The 23,113-nt window shown below is 36.8% G+C and overlaps 1 protein-coding gene across 2 annotated transcripts in view; it reads left to right on the forward strand.

The window, feature by feature from the left end:
* Positions 1-23,113, forward strand: part of BCAR3 (BCAR3 adaptor protein, NSP family member) — a 72,155-nt gene that overhangs the window by 29,928 nt on the left and 19,114 nt on the right. The window contains exon 3 of one of the 2 annotated variants that reach the window (XM_072419864.1): positions 2,909-2,948. In XM_072419864.1, coding sequence (XP_072275965.1) covers positions 2,909-2,948 — 40 coding nt within the window. Of the gene's footprint in view, positions 1-2,908; positions 2,949-15,487; positions 15,752-23,113 lie in introns of those variants that run through there. The other variant, XM_072419865.1, reaches the window with a different exon arrangement.

The following is a 23,113-nucleotide window of genomic DNA, read 5'->3' on the forward strand; positions in this document are numbered from 1 at the left end:
TCTGCTTTGAATTTAGAAAAGATGCAGCATGGTTGCCACCCATTACGAGAAGCTGCATTAAATACACTTTGCTAATTTTCTCCATTTAGAAGGTGGTTGTATTTTGATTAGCATTCCTAAACTTCTTTAGACCTCTCTGCCTCTTAGTGGATTGTTAAAAAATGATAATCCAAGTTGGGTTAGGTTTCTAGTAGTGGAAGTGCATATGCTTTCTTTTCACCCATCACATCTCCATTGCTTTAAACTTTAGCTAAGCATGTACATTTTATGGAATGTTTCTGTGCCAGAAACATGTTTTTGGTGGCTGGACAATGCCCACCTATTTGATCTCCATGTGGTATCTGCAGGCAGCTTTAGGTGTACATATTATATGTACTCATCTCAACTTAGTTTTGCATTAACAAGCTTCCTCACTCTAGGCTTCAATGGTTCTTGGGTCTAGATGTTTGTATTTGTCTTTTTTAATTTTTCCAATAGCTGTTCATACTCTATAACATGGTGGAAGGTATACATTAGAAAACGGTCCTCTATACTGAATAATCAACCCATGACATAAACCAGAGGGGGGGGGGGGGCATAATGGGGACATCCTATAGTCATTCACAGTCTTGAAATTGGTTCCTGGGGCCTCCATTTAGAAATACTGAATAAACATGAGCCACTGTTCCACTTCCCAGAACCAGTGATCATGTTGCATTCACTCTTTTGTCTTCCTATAACCCTTCTCACATTGGCTTATTTATGTCAAAGAACCAACAAAATGTCCTTAAAGAGGAGGCCTCCGGTTGAGAACTATTAACACTACTTATTCAATGTTATTTTTTTACATCCATGTTTAGCTTTACACTCTAGAATGAAGGGGGTCAATGAACTTGACTAATTAATAAGGTGGCTTATTGGATAGGAGGTGTATGGCAGCTGATAAATGCACAGTGCTTGGGTATTTATACCAGTCAAGTACAGCTAATATAAGGTATTTACTTAGATTATGTTGTTCTTAACAGAAGAGTTTTTGTATTAACTGATTTACTGCCAAAGCAAAAGAAATCTTTTGTAAGTAAAATGTCTGAAACACATTCTGGATTGTTTAGTTATTATTCACTCTTCTGTGACTGTTGTAATTTGTTAAAACTAGGAATGTGTAGTTAATCCAGTTAAGCATCCCCATGTCAATGCTAATAAGTAGTAATAACTTTGCGTGCAGTGTGTAAATCATAGTTAAGATTATGTGCAGGCTGAGGCTGGTTGCGTGGCACTTCTGGTGAATGTTGGAGGAGTACCTACATACAGACTTATAGACTCTTACAGGTTTCCTCCCCTCCCTTTTTTTAATAAACATTGTGTTTTATCTGTAGATAATATTTTGGGGGAAATAAATGTTCTTTTTAGCGTCCAAGGACACTGTGACCTGCGTTTTACTTTAGCTGGAGTGCTTTTGAACTTGTGTGCAACTGCTGCTAAAAACCTAATGAATGTCACTGGAAATATTCTACAGATCATTATATTTCATAATGTGTTGCCTATCCCAAACTCCCAAGGAAGGTCTTTAACCTCCCTGGCAGTCTGATTATATAAGAAATTTTTTTTAAATGTCAAAGCGGTACTTTAAAAAATTACTTATTTTAAATTTACAACCTGGTCCCGTGCCCACCCGGCATCTGCGTCCTCTGGCCTCACGTTCCCAATGTTCTCACGCGAAACACAGATGCCGGCATCGCTGGAGGATGCCACAGGCACGTGGGGACCAAGTAAACTTTTCAATAACATTTACAATTCCACCCCAAGTGTGGCTTGGGGTTACCACTTTTGGTACTGAAATCTAACCCCGAGCCACATTCGGGAATACCGCTAAGGAGGTTAAAGGCGGAGAACCTTCTTTTCATCTGTTTCCTACTACAAGCCTTTAAAGATCCTTCTGGGCTTGCAATCGACCTTGGCAAATCTAAAACTGATATCTTAAACATTCCCTTTTATTGGGCCATTAATCCAAACACTACATAGGTATAAAACTGACAAATATTGTGGCTTGCCATACACTCCTAACTACATGTTCCTTCCTTAAACTTTGAACATTTTGGAAATCCTTGTCTATCTGGAAAGATAGAAACCTTGCTGCCTAGATGACCCCCCCCCTCCCCCCCTAATCCCTTTTATAACCTTTACAGTTAACCTACCTTGTGTTGCTATGCATTATATTGCAATGCACAACTACCTGTGTGGCTGTCTGTTATGCTGCTCACCCTATGCATTATGTGGGACTGCGCACAAATAGGACATACAAGTAGGTATTCCAGAATGATGCGCTGATGTGCAGATAATAAAATAAGAGGCAGCCAAGTTTATTTTAATACAGGGGAGACATAGCCTGTCTTTTCTTGCCTTTAAATTTTTAGGTTTAGTTTGACTTTGAAAGCAATGTTGCTGGAAAGTTGACACATTTTTGTTACATTTAACTTATCCCTTCCAGCAAAAGTATAATGCATTACCATGAAATCTCTGTCTTTTTGGTGAACAGCCACTTTAAACCAAACCCAGTGTGGTGTTCCTTTGCTTTATAATGCTTTCATAATACTCATTCACCTGAAGTGGTTTCTCTGTACTGCCGTGTAATGTTTATAGAAAGCAGCTGCATCTTATGACTAAGACAGTTTAAACTGGACTTTGTATAATAATTAAACACCGGCTCTCTGACTATTACAATATTGTTAACAGAGTCCCTTGTGTGACAGCGGTGTATAAAAAAATAACAGTAACTGGGACATTTCAGCCTTGGAAAGAAGGAACTGAAAGTCAAAAACACTGGTGCACAAATTGTAACATATACAATGTAATAGTACTGGGAATTTACGAATAACAAGCTCTTCTTTCTGGTTTTACTGACATAGTTTTTGTTTATGCTCCATTTTAGGGCTCATGCTTCACCAGATTTCACAATGGAATATGTCAAGGTAAGCCTTAATGATCCAAAACTTGAGATTTTACATTATTATTTACATTCATATTGCACTTACCTTATGTTTTTATATTTTTTATGAAATATAGTTGTTTAAATTGCTCTCCAGTGTCCTTTATCTTTTCGCATTTTGAGGGCAACTAGATGTTCTATAAAGGATATTGCCTGCCATTTCTCAGTCAAATTACATACAGAAAGACCCAGAGGATTGGCACAGATGCATTTTGTATGCGGTGCTATACATTCTTTTTTTACAAAGACTTTTATCCTGTTCTGTACTTTCCCTATTCCACATTTGACCTATTATTTAGTTCTACATTCATTATTCCACCTAGATTATTCTGTAAACTGCACTGTACATTTTTTATTGCACACTACTCCGTTCTGTACCCACCTTTACCCTTCACAAAAGCATACTAACCTAACGATCGCCTCCCTTGCTTTTTAGTTTTTTTGTAACCTAAATAGTGTTGTACAGTGGAGGTTTATTGTGTGATGGGGTTGCTGCATTAAGGTTTTATGATTTATTGTTATGTCTTTTTTAATATTTCATTCTCCATCAATTTCTTCAAATACTGGTGAGATTCTTGGAGCACATAAAAAAAAGAAATTCCGGAGACAATGTAACCTTTACCATCTCTATTAAAAACCACTTTTCAGTTTTTTTCCAGTATTTACACAGAATACAATATACCCCAATGTAGCTGTAAGCAGATGCAAGTCCCGTCTTTTAAAACCTAGACATATTTAACTTGTCCCCATACAAAGCTTACAAATCGCCTAATATATCAGAATCTAGAATTATTGTATTACAATACTCCATTTTCTTGGCTGGTGGGATAAGCAGTGATTGGCATGGCCTACATTCTCTATATTTAGCTCACAAGGCCTTGATCTGTCAAATAATAAGCTCAACTTCAGTACATTGTAGCTCCTTATTCACAGCCCAGCCTGATCTTGTGTCCCACGAGAGGGGGGGATGCTCCTTGTCCTGTGAGATGTGCACACAAGAAAATCTACAGCACTGGCTAATACATCCATTATCCGCTTCATACAAGTCGCATTAGGCTCACACAGGAGACAACGCGCTATTGTTTTTGCAAATCCCTTTCACGGCTTGTTAGCAGACTGATTCAGAGTTGTGTGGACTGTTTTTACTTCTTGGATAAAAGGGAAATTGTGAAAGAACAATCACAGTGGAAGCAGCACAAAGTCTGGAGACAAAATGGGGTGACTGGAAAGTGTACACAAAGGCTGCAAGGACACCAAAGCACCAGACTAATTTAAAACTTGGCACATCTGACTTACTTTGTCACCATTATTGAAGCAAAAAATGATTTGAAAGTTTCAGCAAAGTAAAAGGTGGCTGTGTTCTCCTGTTGCTGACTGTTTAGTCTCTCTGCTTAGAATTCCTGCTGATCTATTTTTGGAAAAAGCTAACAAGCCAGTACAAGGCAACAGTTTTGCCTCATTTCAGATAATTTTATTGGGGACTTTAAGGCTATGGCCTCCCTTAAAAAAACATTCTGTAGCCTTTACAGCAGGTCCTCTGCAAAGTCTTAGAAATACCGGTTGATCCTGCCAGTGACATTCTTCATACAGCTTGCTGTGATGGGTGGCAACAATATGGCACTTCTCCTAAATTCAGAGCAGAATTGCCAATCCCATGTAGGATGTACAGTACGTGCTTGAATTATTATAGGCAATGCTAGAAGCATAGCAACTGCCAATTTACACTGATTTCGGGAGACAACATTGCCTCTGTTGCCGAAAGGGTGGGGGATTGGCAAGTGAAGGAGAATTTGATTTTGGTCAGGGAAGGTAAAGGAATTTTTCTTACTGTAATTTTGTGCATCACATATTGACTGAATTAGGTACTTTAGAATGTCAAACAAGAGCATGTAAGGGTTGAAGCTGATGGTAAAATACATGCTTCACTCAGTATTTCCTATATAATGACACCTACCAGGAACACAAGTACAAATATAATTGGGGATATGATATGATCTAATCTTGGTACATAGTGACAGACTATTATGTTTTGTTTGAACTACAAAAAGTATTCCTATCCATGGAGATCAGACCATCATTATGAATATATTAGGCTATGCCAGTATATTAATATTCCCCTCTGATATATATAAACCTCATGGTTGACAGTTGTAGCTCTGAATTCTGCCAAGAGATGTGAATTATAATGTATCCTAATGCAAAAACCAAAGGCCAGAGAACATGAAAAGTTGTTGTTAAGCTGCGTAGCTTAATTTGAAATTGTATCTGTTTTAATCACCCTGCCTCTGGTAAAGACATTATGAAAGATTCCATATACAGTAAATGTATGCTTTCTGAAGCCACATTAACACTAATACAGTATATCAGTATGTGATCAGTAAAACTTCATACGACCTGGGTCACACTGCCATCTAGTGACTGGGACTAGTTTATAGTTTTATCTTCCAGTGATCATTCTCTACCTCTTCCAGTAAAGACATTTTCATGTTTCCTTATGCAAATAATGTATGTAATGCACATATAGTGTCCGCACATGAACCAGAACCACCATCTGGTTTAGATCTCTATGCGATCAGAAGTGTGGCAATCTGAAACTGTTCTCTGACATGCAGCCAGGAGAATTTATTAAACAGTCTGTACATTCCTGTAAGTCAAATTCATTCCTGATTCATTTACTCGTTGTCTAAAAATAACTTCCAGAATTAAATGTTTAGGACACATATTTTCATATATTTTTATTTTAAACGTGTTTGCTGAGTTTTTTTGTAAATTTATGTCTGGTTTTCAGGATTGACAAAAACATTAACGTAAGGTATGTTGTTCAGGGCAGCCAATCACTCTCTATTGGCTGAGTACAGAATAATAAAATGTATCCAATATTGATGACTGGATTTTGTTTAAATTTGTGCAGCCAGACTTTGATATGTTTGGGGTATACCCTGCACCTCAGCGTTGCCAGTGAAGGATGGATGGGACTTTTTGAGGAAAGGTTTTCTATGGATCCTTGGATCCAACAGTTTTAGATAATCTTGATAGCTGCAGTTTATTTTTTATAATGGAATAGGATAATTTGACCAATCGCCAAGGTAGCAGGGTATTGTGCTGTGGAACCAAACTTCCCTTCCTATGGCGAGATGATGTCAAAGATCGCTCCTTTACCGAAGACGCTAAAGGTTTGTAACCTTAAACATGGGGAATGCAGTTTGGGGCCAATTGTTAGGCTATGTTGGGAGAAGATAGGATAGAAGCGTTGGATGAATGGTGAAGTTCACAAGGGAGATGGAAATATTAAAGGAAACCGGTTAGCTGCCACTTGCTGACCTCTTCTGAAACGTCTAGTTATCTGGCTGCAACGCTGACCAAACCTTGGATTTAAAGTATAGAACTCCAACATTTTTTCCATTTAGTGTGGAGAAAAATTAAAGCTACCCATTAGTTATCATTTTTGCTTGCCAACCATGGTCTGATGTTTTCTTTTTCTTTCTGCCCCATAAGGACAACAGGAAGTTAAAAGAAATCTTTCAAAATGATGAAAAATTCTTCTTAGATGCTTTTACAGAGTAAGTGTCCGAGTCGGAACATTTTTCCCTTTATCTTTTTTTCTGATGGCAAATCAAACTTTTAGATTTTCCCTCAATGGCAAAGGTCACCAGGGAAAAAAATAGAAGGTGAACATTAAGAACACTGATAGCAATAAAACAGAACTGGAATTCTAACCCTTCCCCGTTTTCCATATGCAGATTTTCCCTTCTGTCTAACTTCATGATATGAATGCTTGACCCAGGACAGTGGCTCTGAGAATACTGGACCCAGAATGACTTGATAACTATTATTCAGCAATGATAGTGTCCAATTTCTATGTCTCCCTTTGCAGTTTTACAGAACCTACATAGGCGTATATATTGGAATATATGATTTCAAATAAATAATATATATCTCTAATTTTATATTTTGTTTTACTGAAGACCATCAATATAGATTGGCTGATATGATGATAAAAAATCCCAAAATACTTTGTCATATCTAATTTAATCAGGCGATAGATCTGAGCCACTTTTATTTAGATCTCAATGTTTCCTGTATGTGTGAATTCTCAGAATCTAGCCTTGTTCTCTTTGCATCAATTTTGGTTCCAAGTCGTAAAATGTGCGTGTATCTGTGAACTCTGCCAGTCATGCTCATTATTCTTTATCAGTCTGTTTCCTCCAGATGGCAAATATCTGATATCTGAATGGCCACTGTGTCAGTGATTAACTGCTGCACTATATAGCATATGTCGTGACTGCATTTTTAACTGGTATTTTTAACTCGTATGAACTGCTCCTCTGTCTGTAATACTATTTGCAACAAATAACTAATGTTCTGAAGGATGGATTCTAATCTGTAATTGTTGTGTTTCCATCAGCGATCCAACTCATTTATGTAAACAGAATCCTTCTTTTCCAGTACAGTTTTATACAGTATGTTTTGGACCAGTGTTAAAATCAGCACTTGTTCTAGCCAAAAACTGATTTGTTAGTTTGGCAGTCTAGATCTGATGTAGACTCTGTGACTAAATTCTTACATTATATTGTAATATCTCATAAATCAACACATTTAAAATGGACATTTATTCTGTCATCACTTAAGTGCATTTTAGTAATGAAATCATTATTGAGATATATAAGTTTATAAATGGACCTTCCATAAGAGTGACATTAGGGAATATCTTTAGCCTTAGAGATAATAGGGGGTAAGCGATGACCTATGTGATTTAACAAGAGGAAACCCTAACAATTAGGGACCACTGGTAATGTCTGAAGGAACCCTAGGGTTCACAGAAACCTGGTTAAGAAACTCTAGTCTAGTGTATACAAGGCTTATCTTATAAGAGGTATGCAGCTAAGGGCTTGACCAGCTTCCAAATACAGAAAGCCTGATGTTCAGCCTATCAGCAAGGCATCTAGTATTTTTGGAAAGAGGTCAGCGATAGTGGCCCACCCATATTTTTATTATGCCTAGTCATTTTTATTATATGAAAAATACAGTTGTTGGGTGAGGGAAAATTATACCTGTAATATATTTTACATATGTATTTAAACATATTTGTCTTGTTATAATTCTCAGTTGATGTCCCCCCAGGAATAAAGAGGGGATTTATGGCTCTTGCGCAGATTTTTATTACACTAAAACAGAGCTGTAATTCTTCTTTTTAAATCTGAAGCTCAATTTGAATAATACCTTTAAAACTATCAGATTAGGATTATCTCTGCCAACCGACATCTTTAAAATAGTTTTAATGAGGTTGATGAGAGTTAGGTTGTGCACAGACACTGAATTTTCGGTCCCCCACATAAACAGAGGTCCCCTGGGATTATCAATTCTATATGCTGTGTCAGTAAAGAGCCAACACAAACTATGCTATGGTGTTTAATGTGGACACAATGGAGTACTCTTGTCAGTACGGCACTTGTTTGTTCCTACTTTCACCCAAAATCATCACTTTCATCCAAAATGATCACGATCAGTCATTTTGGGTGACAGTGATTGAGTGTATGAGCCTGGTAAAGGTATTGCAGCTTTTTTCCCTTTTTACTTTTAGCTGCTGAACAATCCAGTAAAACTTCTCCTGTCCTTATTTACTGTACTGTGTCACTTTATTACAGGAAGTGTGCGATGACTATAGAACACCCCTTTTTCCTCAAAACGTGACAGGGTTTATTTTGTTGGTCCTGCTGTGGCACTGTAGCAGCCTCTCGGGGTGTTCTGTTTTCATTTAGGTCTATTATCATGTTGGAGCATTCATAGCTAGGTAATGGTAGGGTTAAATAATAACTGGTCCTGTAGTGACACACAAACCGTCGGCAAGAACAGTGTAGGGCTGGAGAAGTAGATATTCACACACCCAGATGTGATATGATGTCTGATAACATGCAGTGGTTGAAAATCAGCAAAGTTTTACACCTGAAAGGTGAGTATATAGCATTATTACAGGGGCATTTTGTTAATTTCCAGCCTATAGTTAAAGGGTCTCTTTAAAAACAGATTACAAAAATTTAGGAATTCCAGTTGCCAATTAGGGGACTATTTTTTTTATTTTTTGCTGTATTTGTTGCTAAAGACCTTACAGGTACTGTGAGTTTTATTGTGTGTTCAATGTATAACTGGGCTTAAAGATGTATGTATATTAAACGGTCTGTATTTTATGTATGACTTTCTATTAATTATGTTTGTATTGGGCTAATGAGATATTTTCAATTTAAATCACATTAAGTATAAAAAATGTTCTTGTATCTGTTTGATCTAAACACCATTTGAGTTCCTCAAGAATGTTGATTACTTAGTAAATCACCCCTAAATTGCCTTGATCTATATACTGAAGAACAGCCTTGGTCCTCCCTTACCTTGTAAAGTACAGTCCATGCTGCACCTGTCACACATTTTGCTGTACATTTGGTGTGGTAGTGACTTTTCTCTACAGGAGCTGAAGCTATATAAGCATCCTAAAGCCACACAGGGATCAGTCCCACGCGCTTACAATTATCACTCGCACATTTTCATGGGCAAGTAAGGATCTCTGGGCATTCAAAGATTTTCAGTTTTGACCATATGTACAATGCCTCCTAATAGTTATTGAAAATCATTTCAAATGAAAATATGGCAAAGTTTTTTATAATTATTGATGTCATAATTGGTATATATTGTTAAATAGCCCTTAATGACTGCTACAAACATGCATTGCCCCCAGCCCATAATGCATGGTGACATCAGAATTACATTGCTTTTTTTAAGCAGATTTTGTTTGATGTGAGACTGGGGTCCATTACTTGCTATTGCTGTGGGGTGGAAGGCTAATAATTGCCCCCACCCGAATCATAGAAGCCCCACCTAAAGGAACTGACCTTTGCAGCTGCTGCTCCTTAATGTTGAATTAGACTTAATTTCTGCTTAAGTATATTTTCAAATTAGGACGGAAGGGGGGTGTATTGCTTTCTGTCTGCTTGTCAGCATTTTTTCCCATAAATATTTAATAAAATTCACAGCCTCAGCAGTGCCTGGCTTCAGTAACTCGTGCAGGAGTCGCGTCATCCCTGGAAGGAGTTGCTTTGCTGTTGCACATTATGGCAAAATCCTCTTGGGGGGGGGGATCCCAATTTTTGGTTTTGTTTTTGTTTTGTTTTTGTTTTTGTTTTGTTTTGTTTTGTTTTTATTTTATTTTGTGCAGTTTAAATCTGCTTTAATACTTTAGGCCTTTTTCAGACTTGTGGTGAGAGAACTGCATGGGGCACCCAGACACATAACAAACGTCTGCCGTGCATCAAGGAGTAGAAAAGCAATCCGCGCTTGAGGCTAATATGATTGCCCTTGCAGTTGCAGTGTGGTTCTTCCTGCAGAGGAACTACAACTGCAGATATGTGCACAAAATGGTTCGCAAATGATTGCCCAATTAAGGGTCCCATTCAGGCTTGTAGTTGACCACAGAGGTCGGCTCACTTGCAGTCCTAACAGAAATCTGTGAATAAAACGTTTTTCATCATCTTGACCTTGAAGAAAAGTATGAAGGCCTGCCAGGTTTGGATTGTGTTTTGTGCTCCTGGTCAGGGAATTTCTATTAATTTCCTCTTCTGTCAGACATAGCCATAGGAGCTATTCAATTTTCTGTTCAGGGAGGACAAACTCCAAGGATCTATTAAAGTGGAACTAGACCCACAATACTCACCTGTCCCTGTTCCCTTGCAAGGCATAGCTATGTTCTCCTTTAGATGATCTTCGACCATCTTGATAGGTCATCCCAATCCAGCCAAACTCCAGCATGCGCAGGGAAGCCAGGATTGCCAGGTATCTGGGCAACCAAAGCTGGCGCTGCACATGCGCAGCTCAGCTTTTAGTCTGATACTCAGGATGATCAGGCAGGTAGAAGAATTATTGTAGAAAGGACACCACCTGTTCTTTCTGCAATAATGACCTGCCTGATTGTAAATTCTTAAAAATATTTAGTTCCACTTTAAGAATTAAGTGCCAAAGCAGACTTATTCCCACTATGGCTATGCATTGTTTTTTTGAAAACAGCTCATTGCCATCGATGTCCATTTTTAGGGCAGCCCAGTCATTTTAACTCGCCAAGAATAAATAATGTCAATTTGTTTACACCTAAAAACTCTATATAAAATATCCAACAGGGAATTCCTTCTGAAAAATCTTTACAAGAATATGATAAATCAGTGAAAAGAAATAAAATAGGGAATACACAAAGAACAACGTTTCTCTAAAGATTGGAATGGGACACCATGACTACTGAAAAACTTGTGTGGTATAGGTGGTGATTTACCACTTCATAGGTGGCCATGAAACCCCAAATCCCCCAAAAATGGCCCCCATCCATCCTCTAGTACTGTGCAACAATGTGATTATAATATAAACTCCAGGAATTAGATTTACCATAATAGTGTATACAAAGTGAGAGTCTTGGCTTCCCTCCACTTCTGTAGTGGTAAACAAGAACTCGCTATAGGCTAATGACCCCATTTTATTTGTAACAAGCTCATGTAGCCGTATTGGACTGGTTCATGTGTTACTCATCTCTGTGATTCCTGTTCACATTGAATTCCTGCAGATACATGTTTCCATGTATCATTCTGGCAGCGGGCAGGCTGTTGTTCAACATTTCCCAGACTAATGATATCCTTAGAAATGACATCCATGAAAACACAGTCCCAGGACACTTCATTTTCAGCCGCATCAATTCATTTAATGATGGTTATTATGGCTTTCTCCCTTTTTAATCAGTAAACATTATTTTCTCTCATAATAAGTTTTCTGAACACAAGAGGAATAAACTGGTGAGAGGCTGTGATGAGTGAGTACATTGTAGTTCCTCTGCCAACCATGAGAACACTTGAGGTCTCCAGCCTCTATGATCTCAACAAATAGAAAACACTTTGGATTTTGATATGGAAAGCAAAAATGCTCCCTGAAATAGCAAGGAAAACTAGAAATTTTTATACATGCACTATTCCAACAGAGTAAAACTATTACAAACACATGCAGTTAAGTTAATTGGCTTCCTCCCCAAATTGACTTTAGACTGTGTTAATGACAAATAATTATGGTAAGGACATTAGATTTTGAGCCCCATTGAGGGACCGCTAATGGACTTTGTAAAGTGCTGCATAATATGTCAGCGCTATATAAATACTGGGTAATAATAATAAGGTATGCATATGTTTTCTGTGCACTTTCTTTTAGGGCCCCCTAAACCTTGGTGAGCCTTTTCCTAATAAAATTATATAGTGATCTTCTGTGGTATTCTTAAAGTGTCACACATCCTTTTCTGCTAACTCTTCCCAGCCAACTACAGTATGTGGACTGCAGTTAAAGTATGTATAAAGGGACTTTCATTGCTTTTGATAGCCTATAGAATAGTTGGGACCCCTGAAGTGAGAATAGATTTCTCCAAATTAAGGGAAATAATGTCACTGACAGTTGTCACTGAAGTGAGTCACATTTGCAAGATTCCCTGTTTATTTTCCCTTTATTACTGACCCAGTGATTAATCATTACACTCCTGGTAACAATGGTCAGTAAGACAAATGCAGTTATTGAATTTACTCAACGGGGATATTGACCAATGACAAAGGTTCTAAAAATGCCGTTCCCCATCAAAAACAGGAAAACAAATCTGTCTTCAGAGTGACCTGTAGAGAGCAATATAAAATGCCACAAGCGTGAGCTATCAGTTTGCTATGCTGATTCTATGGCTTTAGAACTTTTAGAAAAAATGAGCACTCTTAATTTAAACTAGGTACCTTCCCTTATGTTTACAATGTATACCAATGTGTTGTCACAGTGGTGACAGGATCTCTAATTCTTCAACTTCTCCTACTCTGGCCTAGGTGGATTTGTTTGAAAACTGGTGTTAATTCCTAGAGACATGACATCACACATCGTTGTAAGATCACCCACTAGGTATGACAGGACATATACTGTATTAAATTGCTTTACTATGTGGTTACTTCTAGAACTATTACATTTGTTCCACATTTGAAACAATTTCTCAGAGTACAGAGCATAAATTTATAATTTTTGAAACATTTTTTTAGAACTATATATCTTTATAAAACAGGGAATCTGACTTACTCAAACATTCAATGGTGGGAATCACTTACCGACACTGAAAATTATGGACCTGGAAGATTACTGCGAAGGGATATCTGTTGGACTGTTTTAAAAATAGTCCATACTGGTTTTTGATCACAGATTTAGGCAATTCATCGTGATCTTAAATATCAACATAATGCAACACACTGTATAATTTCACATTTTGGCATCAACCGGAAATGTTGATATGTATGCTCTGTTAAAATTGTGGTAATTGATTTAAAAGATAGTTTGATTCAGACTTTTGGTCTGTTTACCAACATGAATATGTATTTGGTCAAGTAACTGAATTGGAGTTAAAACTGATCTAGTAATTCATTAAATCAATCAAATGGAGGTGCATTGGTTTGTGTTTTTCATTCTTCTTTTCTTTCATTTAGTCCGTTTAGTTGCACTGAATGACCAATTTGTATAGTCATATTAATACATGTGTGACCACCCCAAATATCTGCTGGAAAACTGAAACATCACATGTATAATAACTATTTTCACAGTACAACATTACTTACAGACTCTAATGTGAAATTTAGGGCCAAAATTTCCCATGAAGAATGCAAGGCCTATGGTTATAGGTGCCAGAGGCACATTTTTATGATGTTGTAAGTGATGGAAATCTGATGTTATTTAAACTGCAAAATAGAGTTTGGGTTTGGATGTAAAACTTGCTCCAGTAAGAGTAAAATGTTCTTGGATTTTCTTTTTCAGATATAATTTTAAGCTTAGGTGTATTTTGCTCTCAGCAGCTGGCTACACATTCCACCATCTTTCTCCATTATGTTATGTGACAAGATAGATGGGGCCTGTTGTTTGTTTAGTAAGAAAGAAGACTTTGACAGTACGTCAGAGCAGCAAAGCATATATACTACTTGTGTTTTATAATCTCTTCATTCTTTCATAGATAAGTTCATAACATACCACTATTAGGTTACATAATAGTGTGGGAACCTAATGGCAAATGGTGTGTAATGGAATATGGAAAGTAGTAAATGTACAGGATTAGAACTGCCACCAATTATCTGAATATACATCACATTATTAAAACAGTGTTTTCAGGTGCAGAACACTTTTATTATTTAAGCCAATGTTTTCTTTTGTACAGCTCCAGTTTCCAGTATACATAGGGATACTGGATTTTCACAGGTATAGGAATGGTTCCTAGGTCTTAATTCTAAATAGAGAGTAATAAATGCGTCTCTGTGGATTGCGTGCACACAAGGTATTCCCAAACCGGTTACCCCGACTTGCCCCGAGTTAAAAGTGACTGAAATTATTTCTTTTCATCCTTTTAGGTTGGGGGAGTGGATATTATCATGGTCAAAAAAAAAGTCTCAAAGGGAATTTTCCATCACTTTGGAGATATTTGTTTTTACTCCTTGGTATACAGAACAGAATGTGAATGGAAATTTCCTGATGGAAAACCCTTATTTCCTCATCCAAATGTTGATTTGACATTTTGATACACTTTAAGGTTTATCTATCACTAAAATCATGAATAACAAATGCATGTTTATTGACATGAACAAATATAATCATTTCATATCACATCTTTCTTTAATTTTAAAAAAAGAAAAATGGACAGTGTGATGAATTTTTTCATCTAAAATCACGAGATTATTGTAGGTTTTTTTTTGTTGACTAGGGATTTAGAGGTTTTCAATCTGACTGACTGTATAGATTTGTAGAATAATAGGAAAATCCTATTTTGCATATTTGGTAACTAGAGTCTGTGTGTTTTGATTGCCAAATGTAGTTCTACATGTACATGGGGGTGCACAATCTGTACATTAATTTTAATATATATTAAGCTAATCATTCACATTAATAACTAAAATTATATTGGATTGATCTCTTTTTAGGAGTGTCAATTAATTGCTTAAATACCAGTTTGTTTTTCAATTGGACCACCTAGTTGAACAGAGTTTAAATATTATTGAAAACTGCCGTAAGATCACATGAGTTATCCAATTCGCACACCACACAATGCCTGTTTGGCATTCTAATTAAAAGTAAATATTAGGAGGTGGTACTCTCTGGCTGTATCAGATGCACCATATTATATAAGGACTTGACATAGGTGATGTTGCTACAGCTTTTCTCAGCTGACCCTTTGAACTCTGATTAAGTAAGGGCATTCCCTTTACTGACACTGGGTCCTGACTGGCAAAGTCTTTGCCTCTCATGATGACAGAGAAATGATCTAGGCATGGTGCCTTAAGTATGCAACAAAGGAGCATGAGAATGTCTAATGGGTTGTGCACAGCAATGAAAACCCTGGGGAGCTGAGCTGGTGGAGGCTTCTCAGATGGTTAGAATTTCATTGGTGAGTAAGAGAAATCACATGAGAATTCTAGCACTCTGTACATGGCAGGCTGTGTATTCACATGCCAGAAAGCACTGAGTTCATAGACGCTGCTCCATCTGAGCAAATAAGCTAAGACAAATGTCAAGCTAGAAGACACTTGCTTGGAGGCAGCACAGCAGTGACATTGTGCCGAAGAAACATTATTGCATTCTACTGTCTCCATAGTCTTTAATGAGAGCATCAGAAAGTATCTCACAATGTCCAGGGATTGCTTTTGTAATATTTTTGAGACTGTCACAGCAGCCCTGTGCTGTTTCTACCAGCGTAAATCTGTTATTGGGATCAAGGTAAGTGCTGGTTTTTGATGAATCGTCTGCTGTCTTTAATAGTTACTAGGTGGTCAGCGCTCAGCAGTTTTCTGGTTGCTTTTTGTAGATCATAGATAAGCATGGAGTTTTTTTTTTATTTAGGTTGTCCTAAATAAAACTGTATAGGCTGAACGTTCTAAATAGTATATGTTTTTAAATACTGTTGTGGGGTTTGGGTGGGGTTTTTTTTTTTCCCCCGCCCCATACTTTTTCTAGGTTTTCAGCACCTTTTTGAAATGATCCTCATAATATCCTATGAATCATATGTTAACATTTCCATCACTATGTAACTCGGCTAACATAACACAGGCTTGAGTGTTTTGGGTACTCCTGATGAGTGGATTATTTTTGTGCTTTGCCATGCATACTATTTTCTGAACAGTGGTAATATACATTGCATCTTACTAAATCTACAGTTGGGACTGACAAACTTTTACTAATACATTTTTATAGAAACTTGGTTAAACCAACACCTATGAGCAAACTTCATTTCATTCTGATCAGGTCCATTTGCTTGGTTATGGTAATGCTGAAGTATGAATTATTTTCACAAACATTAACTCTGCATAAAGAATATTATCAGTTCCATCTAGTGATCCATCTAGTGTTTACCTGTGTAACTATATTAGACCATTTTTACAGCTTCCAAAAAAACTGTTTCAGATCTGAAATTATCCCTAGCAGAGGATGTGTAGGTCTACCAATGATCTGTTTGGATACTTCATGCTTTTTACTTTTTATATTAACATCAGGATAATCTGTGATTGAATCAATGATAAGTTTACATCTGTGCATGTGTTCCCGTGTTGCAGTGTAAGTTACTTCATCCACAATACACCCCTTATTCCTATGGAAGATGTGCAATGCTAGAAGCTGCATTTATGAAAAGGAGCAAAATGGAACTGCTGATTGCAAAAATAGCCTAATTGTTTTTACATGTTTTATCCCTTAGCATCTGCCTAGGGTTTGTTCACAGTATCTTCTTCTTTGTATAATGTATCTGGCATCATTCTCAAGCTGTACGGGCCTACAGCAATTACCTCCATTCATCTTTTTAAATATTTCCCTTCCACTCCCACAATCTCATGTTCTGTTCAATTTTAATTCTTATCCTGATTAATACTATTAATAGTAACTCATTCCTATTGGTTTCATTTATGCTTGTCCTTTTTCTTTTTTTTTTTTTTTATAATTAAAACAAGATTTTGCTACATTCTGACATGAAATAGCTTTGAAATTCCCATAGCAACATCTCATTCCATCTAATCTTGTCCCTGGAGAGAGTGACCTAGTATTTAGGAGCTTGTACAGCCTGGGAAGAAAACATGAAGGATGCTTCATGCCAAAAATCTGGGACCATTTCCTTTTGGCCTTTCCACCCTTTCAGCAGCACTGTTTGCCTAAAAATAGAATGGCTGTTGTATAGCTAGTATAGACGTCTCAGTTCTCCATCACTGCCCTGTCTACACAAATCAACACCATTAGTATAATGCAGCAGGAAAGGAAAAAGCAAGCCAAGCAAATAGAAATCTAGTAATAGCCATATTCAACTGGACTTGTTTCTTGTCATGTTGAATGCTTCGCAGCTCTCTAAGCAGCTTCATCAGTTAATTTTTAATTGTCATAATGAGTTTCCATTAAGTTCTAATTATGGGTGCATCTATGCAGGTTTTTATGCTAGGTCCCTTTAAAAGTCCTGGGGGATACAACAATGCACATTGCTTTAGATTTCAGAGCAGGGTTGCCACCCTTATGTGGGCTGTGCATGCTCTATGCATGCTTGGCATTTTGATCAATATTGTCACCACTGATATACATGCCTATAGCTTATCAATCAGCACTTCCCCACACCTAGACCCATTCAATGCTTTCAAAATGACAGCATGACCTCTGTTGATGAAATCCTCTCACTGTGATTTCTACTGTCTGTGAGGGGGAGCATGTGAACACAATAGAATTTGGATTTGGCTCAGTCTTAGAAGGTAAAGGAAGTTCATCACATAGTACAAAAAAATGCTAAATCCAGTTACGTACAACAAAAGACTCCTGTATAATAGTAACTGAGCAGAAAGATGTTTATGGTTGCTGTTTTCAAGCATCTTAGAGTCACTTACAAGGAGAGATGGGTCGTCTTTAACCTTTTTGGTATGTCATATGATTAGCCTCCTATTGCAGTGTCTAAATACTGTCTGTGCTGTACTGCCTATGATACCTCCTCACCTTACCAACCTCACTTAATGATCTTTTATGTAGGTGCCATTGGAGAAACCAAGAGATATCATTTATTTTAGAATATTACTATAAATATAATCATATATTAGTATGTGTGTGTGTGTATGTGTATATATATGTGTATGTGTGTGTGTGTGTATATATATATATATATATATATATATATATATATATGTGTGTGTGTGTGTGTGTGTATATATATGTGTGTGTGTATGTATGTATATATATATATATATATATATATATATTTGTGTGTCAGCTCTGAGGTTACTGATTGCACATCAAAGACAGTGGCAGCCATCAGAAGCCTCAGAGCTTTTGAATTTTTTTACCTGTAATGGAAGTTTTTACAGGTAGAGGACATTCCTAAGTATGCTAAATGTGCTTTGTGACTTGCATGGTGACAGGGTCTCTTTAATGCCTTACGCCCTATGGCTGCTGAGCTGATGCTGCACTGTATGCAAATTTACTAAATGTTTGTGTGCCACATTCTGAAACTACAATCTAGTAAAAATGTAAGTTTTAGTATTTGCATCTGATAGTAGTATAATGATTAGCCTTCCCTCATTTCCTTTATTAACACACTGTACTGCTCCATATTTCAAACACTAAAAATACATTAACATTCTGTTTGGAAAATAACTTCTGACAAACATTTAGAGGCATTGCTGTCTGACTTCCTGGGTAATAATAACTGCATATGATTGATTGCAATCCACACTTCTGTAACTTTGAAGACCATCCTTTATTAGACCAGCTATATTTGTGGTAAGTGTTCCTGGTATGTGTAAATTTAGTCACTGTGCAGTTTTGAATCTTATCATCACATACAAGTGAGGAATCAATTTCTCCTGTAGTTTTGCACATATCCCAAGTATAGCTAGTATTTTTGTCTTCAAACATGAACATTACAAATGTTTCTCCTAAATTTTTGTTTTTCGCATTTTTAAAATATAATATAATAAAACTAATGTTTGTTTTTTTTTTCATTTTTGTTGCTTTAATCAATATGCACATCACACTTGTATGCAATACATATTCTGTATTCAACCTATCGTAGCAGTTAAGGTGTGCTAAATGGCTTATGTGGAATGCTAAAGTGGTCTCCTAATCAACATTTTTTACATGTCATGTTTAGCATGCCTTAGGTTTGCTTCAAGAATCGGGGCCATAGTGCAATGAGCATTTTTTTGGCATATAAAGACTATAAAAGAACTATAATGCTTCCACTATATAGCAACACAAGGCATCAAAAGAACTGTCTGTTGCATGTAAAGGTTGTCCATGTTGAAAATGTCAGCAACCAGGGTTGTTTGTAGACCTGATACTTCCTCTGCTACTGATATTCTATTTCCATAATCTTGTAAGCACTCTTCCACAGCCCCTATGATCTATTTACCTAGATACAGTAGTGAACAATTTGCAGCTTGCTTTACCTACCGAATGCCAAGGTGCCATGTCCCCAGGACGTCACTACCGTGTGACCTACTGAGAAAGTGGGATTCCATGAAGGCCCCATGTGCTCATTGATTTATAAGGTTTTTAGACTTGGCATAATAAAGGCCACAAGTTGGCAGCCCAGAGTACCAAACATCCACATGGCTCCCCCTAGGCTTTTGGTTTTTGTTAGTTGCCACCCCTTACATGAAAAATACAACAAATAAAACATTTTTGAATGTGTTGTCTAGTTAACTGTATTCACTAATCTTCATTCCTAAATATTGCTTACAATTTATTAGATTTGCAGTATGTCTGGGCTACTAAACATTTTATAGGTGTTCCATACATGTATCTCCAGTTTAAAGACCCCTACATTCCCCCATATTACCATAGAAATGGTTTTATTTTACAAGCCATGGAATTCAGTCTTGCTTTAGTCAAACTTTGTGTGTCTCCTCCTATTAAGGGAGTTTAATTAAGATTTACAGAGATATAAATCTGTTGTTTTCTATCAGACTGAGCATACCATTCATGCCGTTTCCCATGTCATTTGCCCTGAAACTCCAGAGGTCAACCACTGGAAAAAATGTAAATTAAAGCTGAATTTTCCACCATACAGGAATTTCCTTTTACAAATATAGTCATGATTTTAATTTGTGATGATCCAAATGACACTGTATATGTGACTGAGATATGAGGATTTACAGAATGGCGGCTGGTGTGACACGAGTCAAAGATGAGGTTAGCTGCTGAGAGTAGGCAAGATACACTGATTTCTGGAAAATAGTTAATAAAGGAGGTCTGACCCTGCTGATAAAATCCTATATAAAACATGCCTGTCATCCAGATTTCCCGATCTTAATACTTATTTCAGAAAAATCAGAAAAATCAAATATAGAAGCAAGAGGATCAGCACAGCCAGGCAGCTCACATTTTTAATGTAATTGCAATCTAATATTTAATCATATCAATACTAATTTCCACCATGACAAATTTTCTTTAACACTATCAGAAGCTTGCTATGATTAAGCATTATGGCGATGAGTGGATCTTTCATTAGTGCCCATATTTGCCTATCGTTTAGTCGTTGGCATCAAATCTTTAGACTTGATTTTGGTAAAAGAATATTTAACGCAATCACGGAGGAGAGATGGGGTCAGGCTATAGGTAGACTTCCATTATGAAGGGTATGCAAGCCAATCATCCAAGTAATAAGCTTTTCAAGAACTGGCCCTACATGCAGCTTGGGTATGATTTTTATACAAACTTAGCAATTACTCTGAACAAGAACTAATGACAAAATGCAGCTGGAGGAATCCAGTTTTGGTACTTGGAATCCGAACAACCGGACATCCACTGAGTGTCAGCTGCCGGTCTGCCAGTCTGTGTGTTCAGCTTGATTGTTGTTTTAGTTGGAGAGTCACAGCTGAGATTCTTTGACCTTTTTTATATACTTTCAACATTCCTTAAACTTTCTCAGCATTAAAGCCCCCAGTAGAAAGAATGTTAAATGTCTGCGGCCCAAGAGTTTTCTGTGTTCTCAGCTAGGCACAATGGAGATGCTTTTATTATGGCATTCAAGGAAAGTACAAGCACTTGGTGCTCCTTGCATACATGTGACTTTATAACTGCAATAAATAACTCTTTACAAATAGTTCCTGAAATGGTTGTTTCTATGTAACGCAACATATTTGAGTGTGTTTATGGATAAATATGTGTGTATGGCTATATATGCAGGTGTGTTACATAACTACGTATGAGATTTTGTATCTAGAGTCCCGTCTTTTACAAAGCACTCTAAGGAATAATGCCTCATTGTTCAAATTCTCAACAACTTATCTCTTATGCTAGAATATTGCTAGTAATACTGTGTGGAAATACAGGCAGCAATACAGAGACCCATGTAAGGATAAGGAAACTTTTTTTTTTTTTTTTACTTCTTTGCTGCTTTCCTTCCCGAACCCCTCTAATAGAACAATACAGCACACCAAAGCACCAAACACTTTTTGTCGGCTTGCAATTTTCATTTCTAAAGGGAGCTGGAGAAAAAATTTTGCTCCTTTTTCTCCATCAGGCTAATAGAAATTTATAGGGGAAGGATGAAATATATAAGTGTACTTCAGCAGGCAGAACAACCTAAAGCTCAAGTATAGCGCTATGGGTTGAGAAGGTGGGCTCCATAAGCTCAGGGGGTCGGAGCCAAAAAAGTAGGACAACTTTGTGCAAAAATGAACATGTAATTTAACATCTTTAAGAAACAAATTTGCAAATGCACTGGTCTCTATTCTGTAAATCTAATTTACTACCTATAGATATTTATCTACATTGCATATGTTCCTTTCTTTTATAACTATATAATAAATATGGGTGTTGTATTTTTAGTGATAAACTTGTTTTCTCCATGGTTCTAGATGGAAATATAAGCACTGGACATTTCACAATAGAGCAAGCACCCTGTAATTGCATTATATGCTGCCTATTGTGAGCCATGTAAGACTTCACATAAACGCATACACATTTCTAGTAATGACATGAACCCATGAGAGATTGTACACTGATGTGGCTGCATCCTGAATCTCTGCCTGCAGAGCATCAGTTTACACTGGGACCGGATACTGGAGACCTCTTGGCTATATTGTGAGAGTTATTGAGAGTGCACTGGGGAAAATTGTATTACACTGGAGGATGTACTATACAGCACATACCATTTTAAAAAGGGTCTGGGTATTACAGTGTAATAACAGTGTAGGCCGCATAACTATTTAATTGATCAGCTTGCAGTATGAACTCATAGATAACCATGTTCAGTAATTTACGATTAGCAATTTGGGGAAAAATGTTTGGACCATGACAAAGAATTGATTTATGGTGGATTTTTAGGAACCATACATAAAAAAAAAATGTTCCCCTTTCAAACCCTGGCAAATGATTATTGAATGTGACATTAATTGTTGTGTTGCTACATTTTGCATGAATCTATTTTCTCTTCACACACATTAGGCTTAGGCCATTAGGCTTTGTATGTAAACTGAGGGATATAAAAAAAAAAGGGTTTGTTGACTTTGCAATCAATTGTCTTTTTTTTTTTTTTTCTTTTTCTTTTTTGTTATACTTTTTTAAAAGGTACCTTTTATATTCACACCCCAATTATATAAATGGTTGTTAGAATTCCATGGTTTGCCATGGACAATGGCACCCCTTTCTATGATTCTGAAGAAATGATAGCAATGCTTTACAATACAGAATAACCATCTCATAAGCATTTCTCTTATGTATATAGTGAATACATTTTCTATGTTGTCCAAACATTTGATTGTCCAATAGGATTTACAGAAGTGGTAGTTGTTGTAAATATCAAAATTTGCTAAACAAAAATTTAATTTTGAACTGTCAGTTTCTCGTTCTGTTTGTGGTACATATACTTTCCCCAGAAAAGAACAATCATGTTTATAAGGGCAATCAGCAAAGGTAGAATGAACATTTATATCAGTAAATTATTTTATAAACTTTATAAAATAACCAGACTTGTAAAATCCTGCTCAATGTGGAACAGCAGAGTTGGGTGTATTTGATGAGTTGGGGTTGTATGTATTTGATGGGTACCTCTAGTTTTCTGAAGTAACATGTTTCAGCTGTAACATTTGGCTGTGAACCTAATTAAGCCATGGG

Source organism: Pyxicephalus adspersus, chromosome 8 (genome assembly GCF_032062135.1).
Source record: "Pyxicephalus adspersus chromosome 8, UCB_Pads_2.0, whole genome shotgun sequence".
Classification (NCBI taxonomy): domain Eukaryota; kingdom Metazoa; phylum Chordata; class Amphibia; order Anura; family Pyxicephalidae; genus Pyxicephalus; species Pyxicephalus adspersus.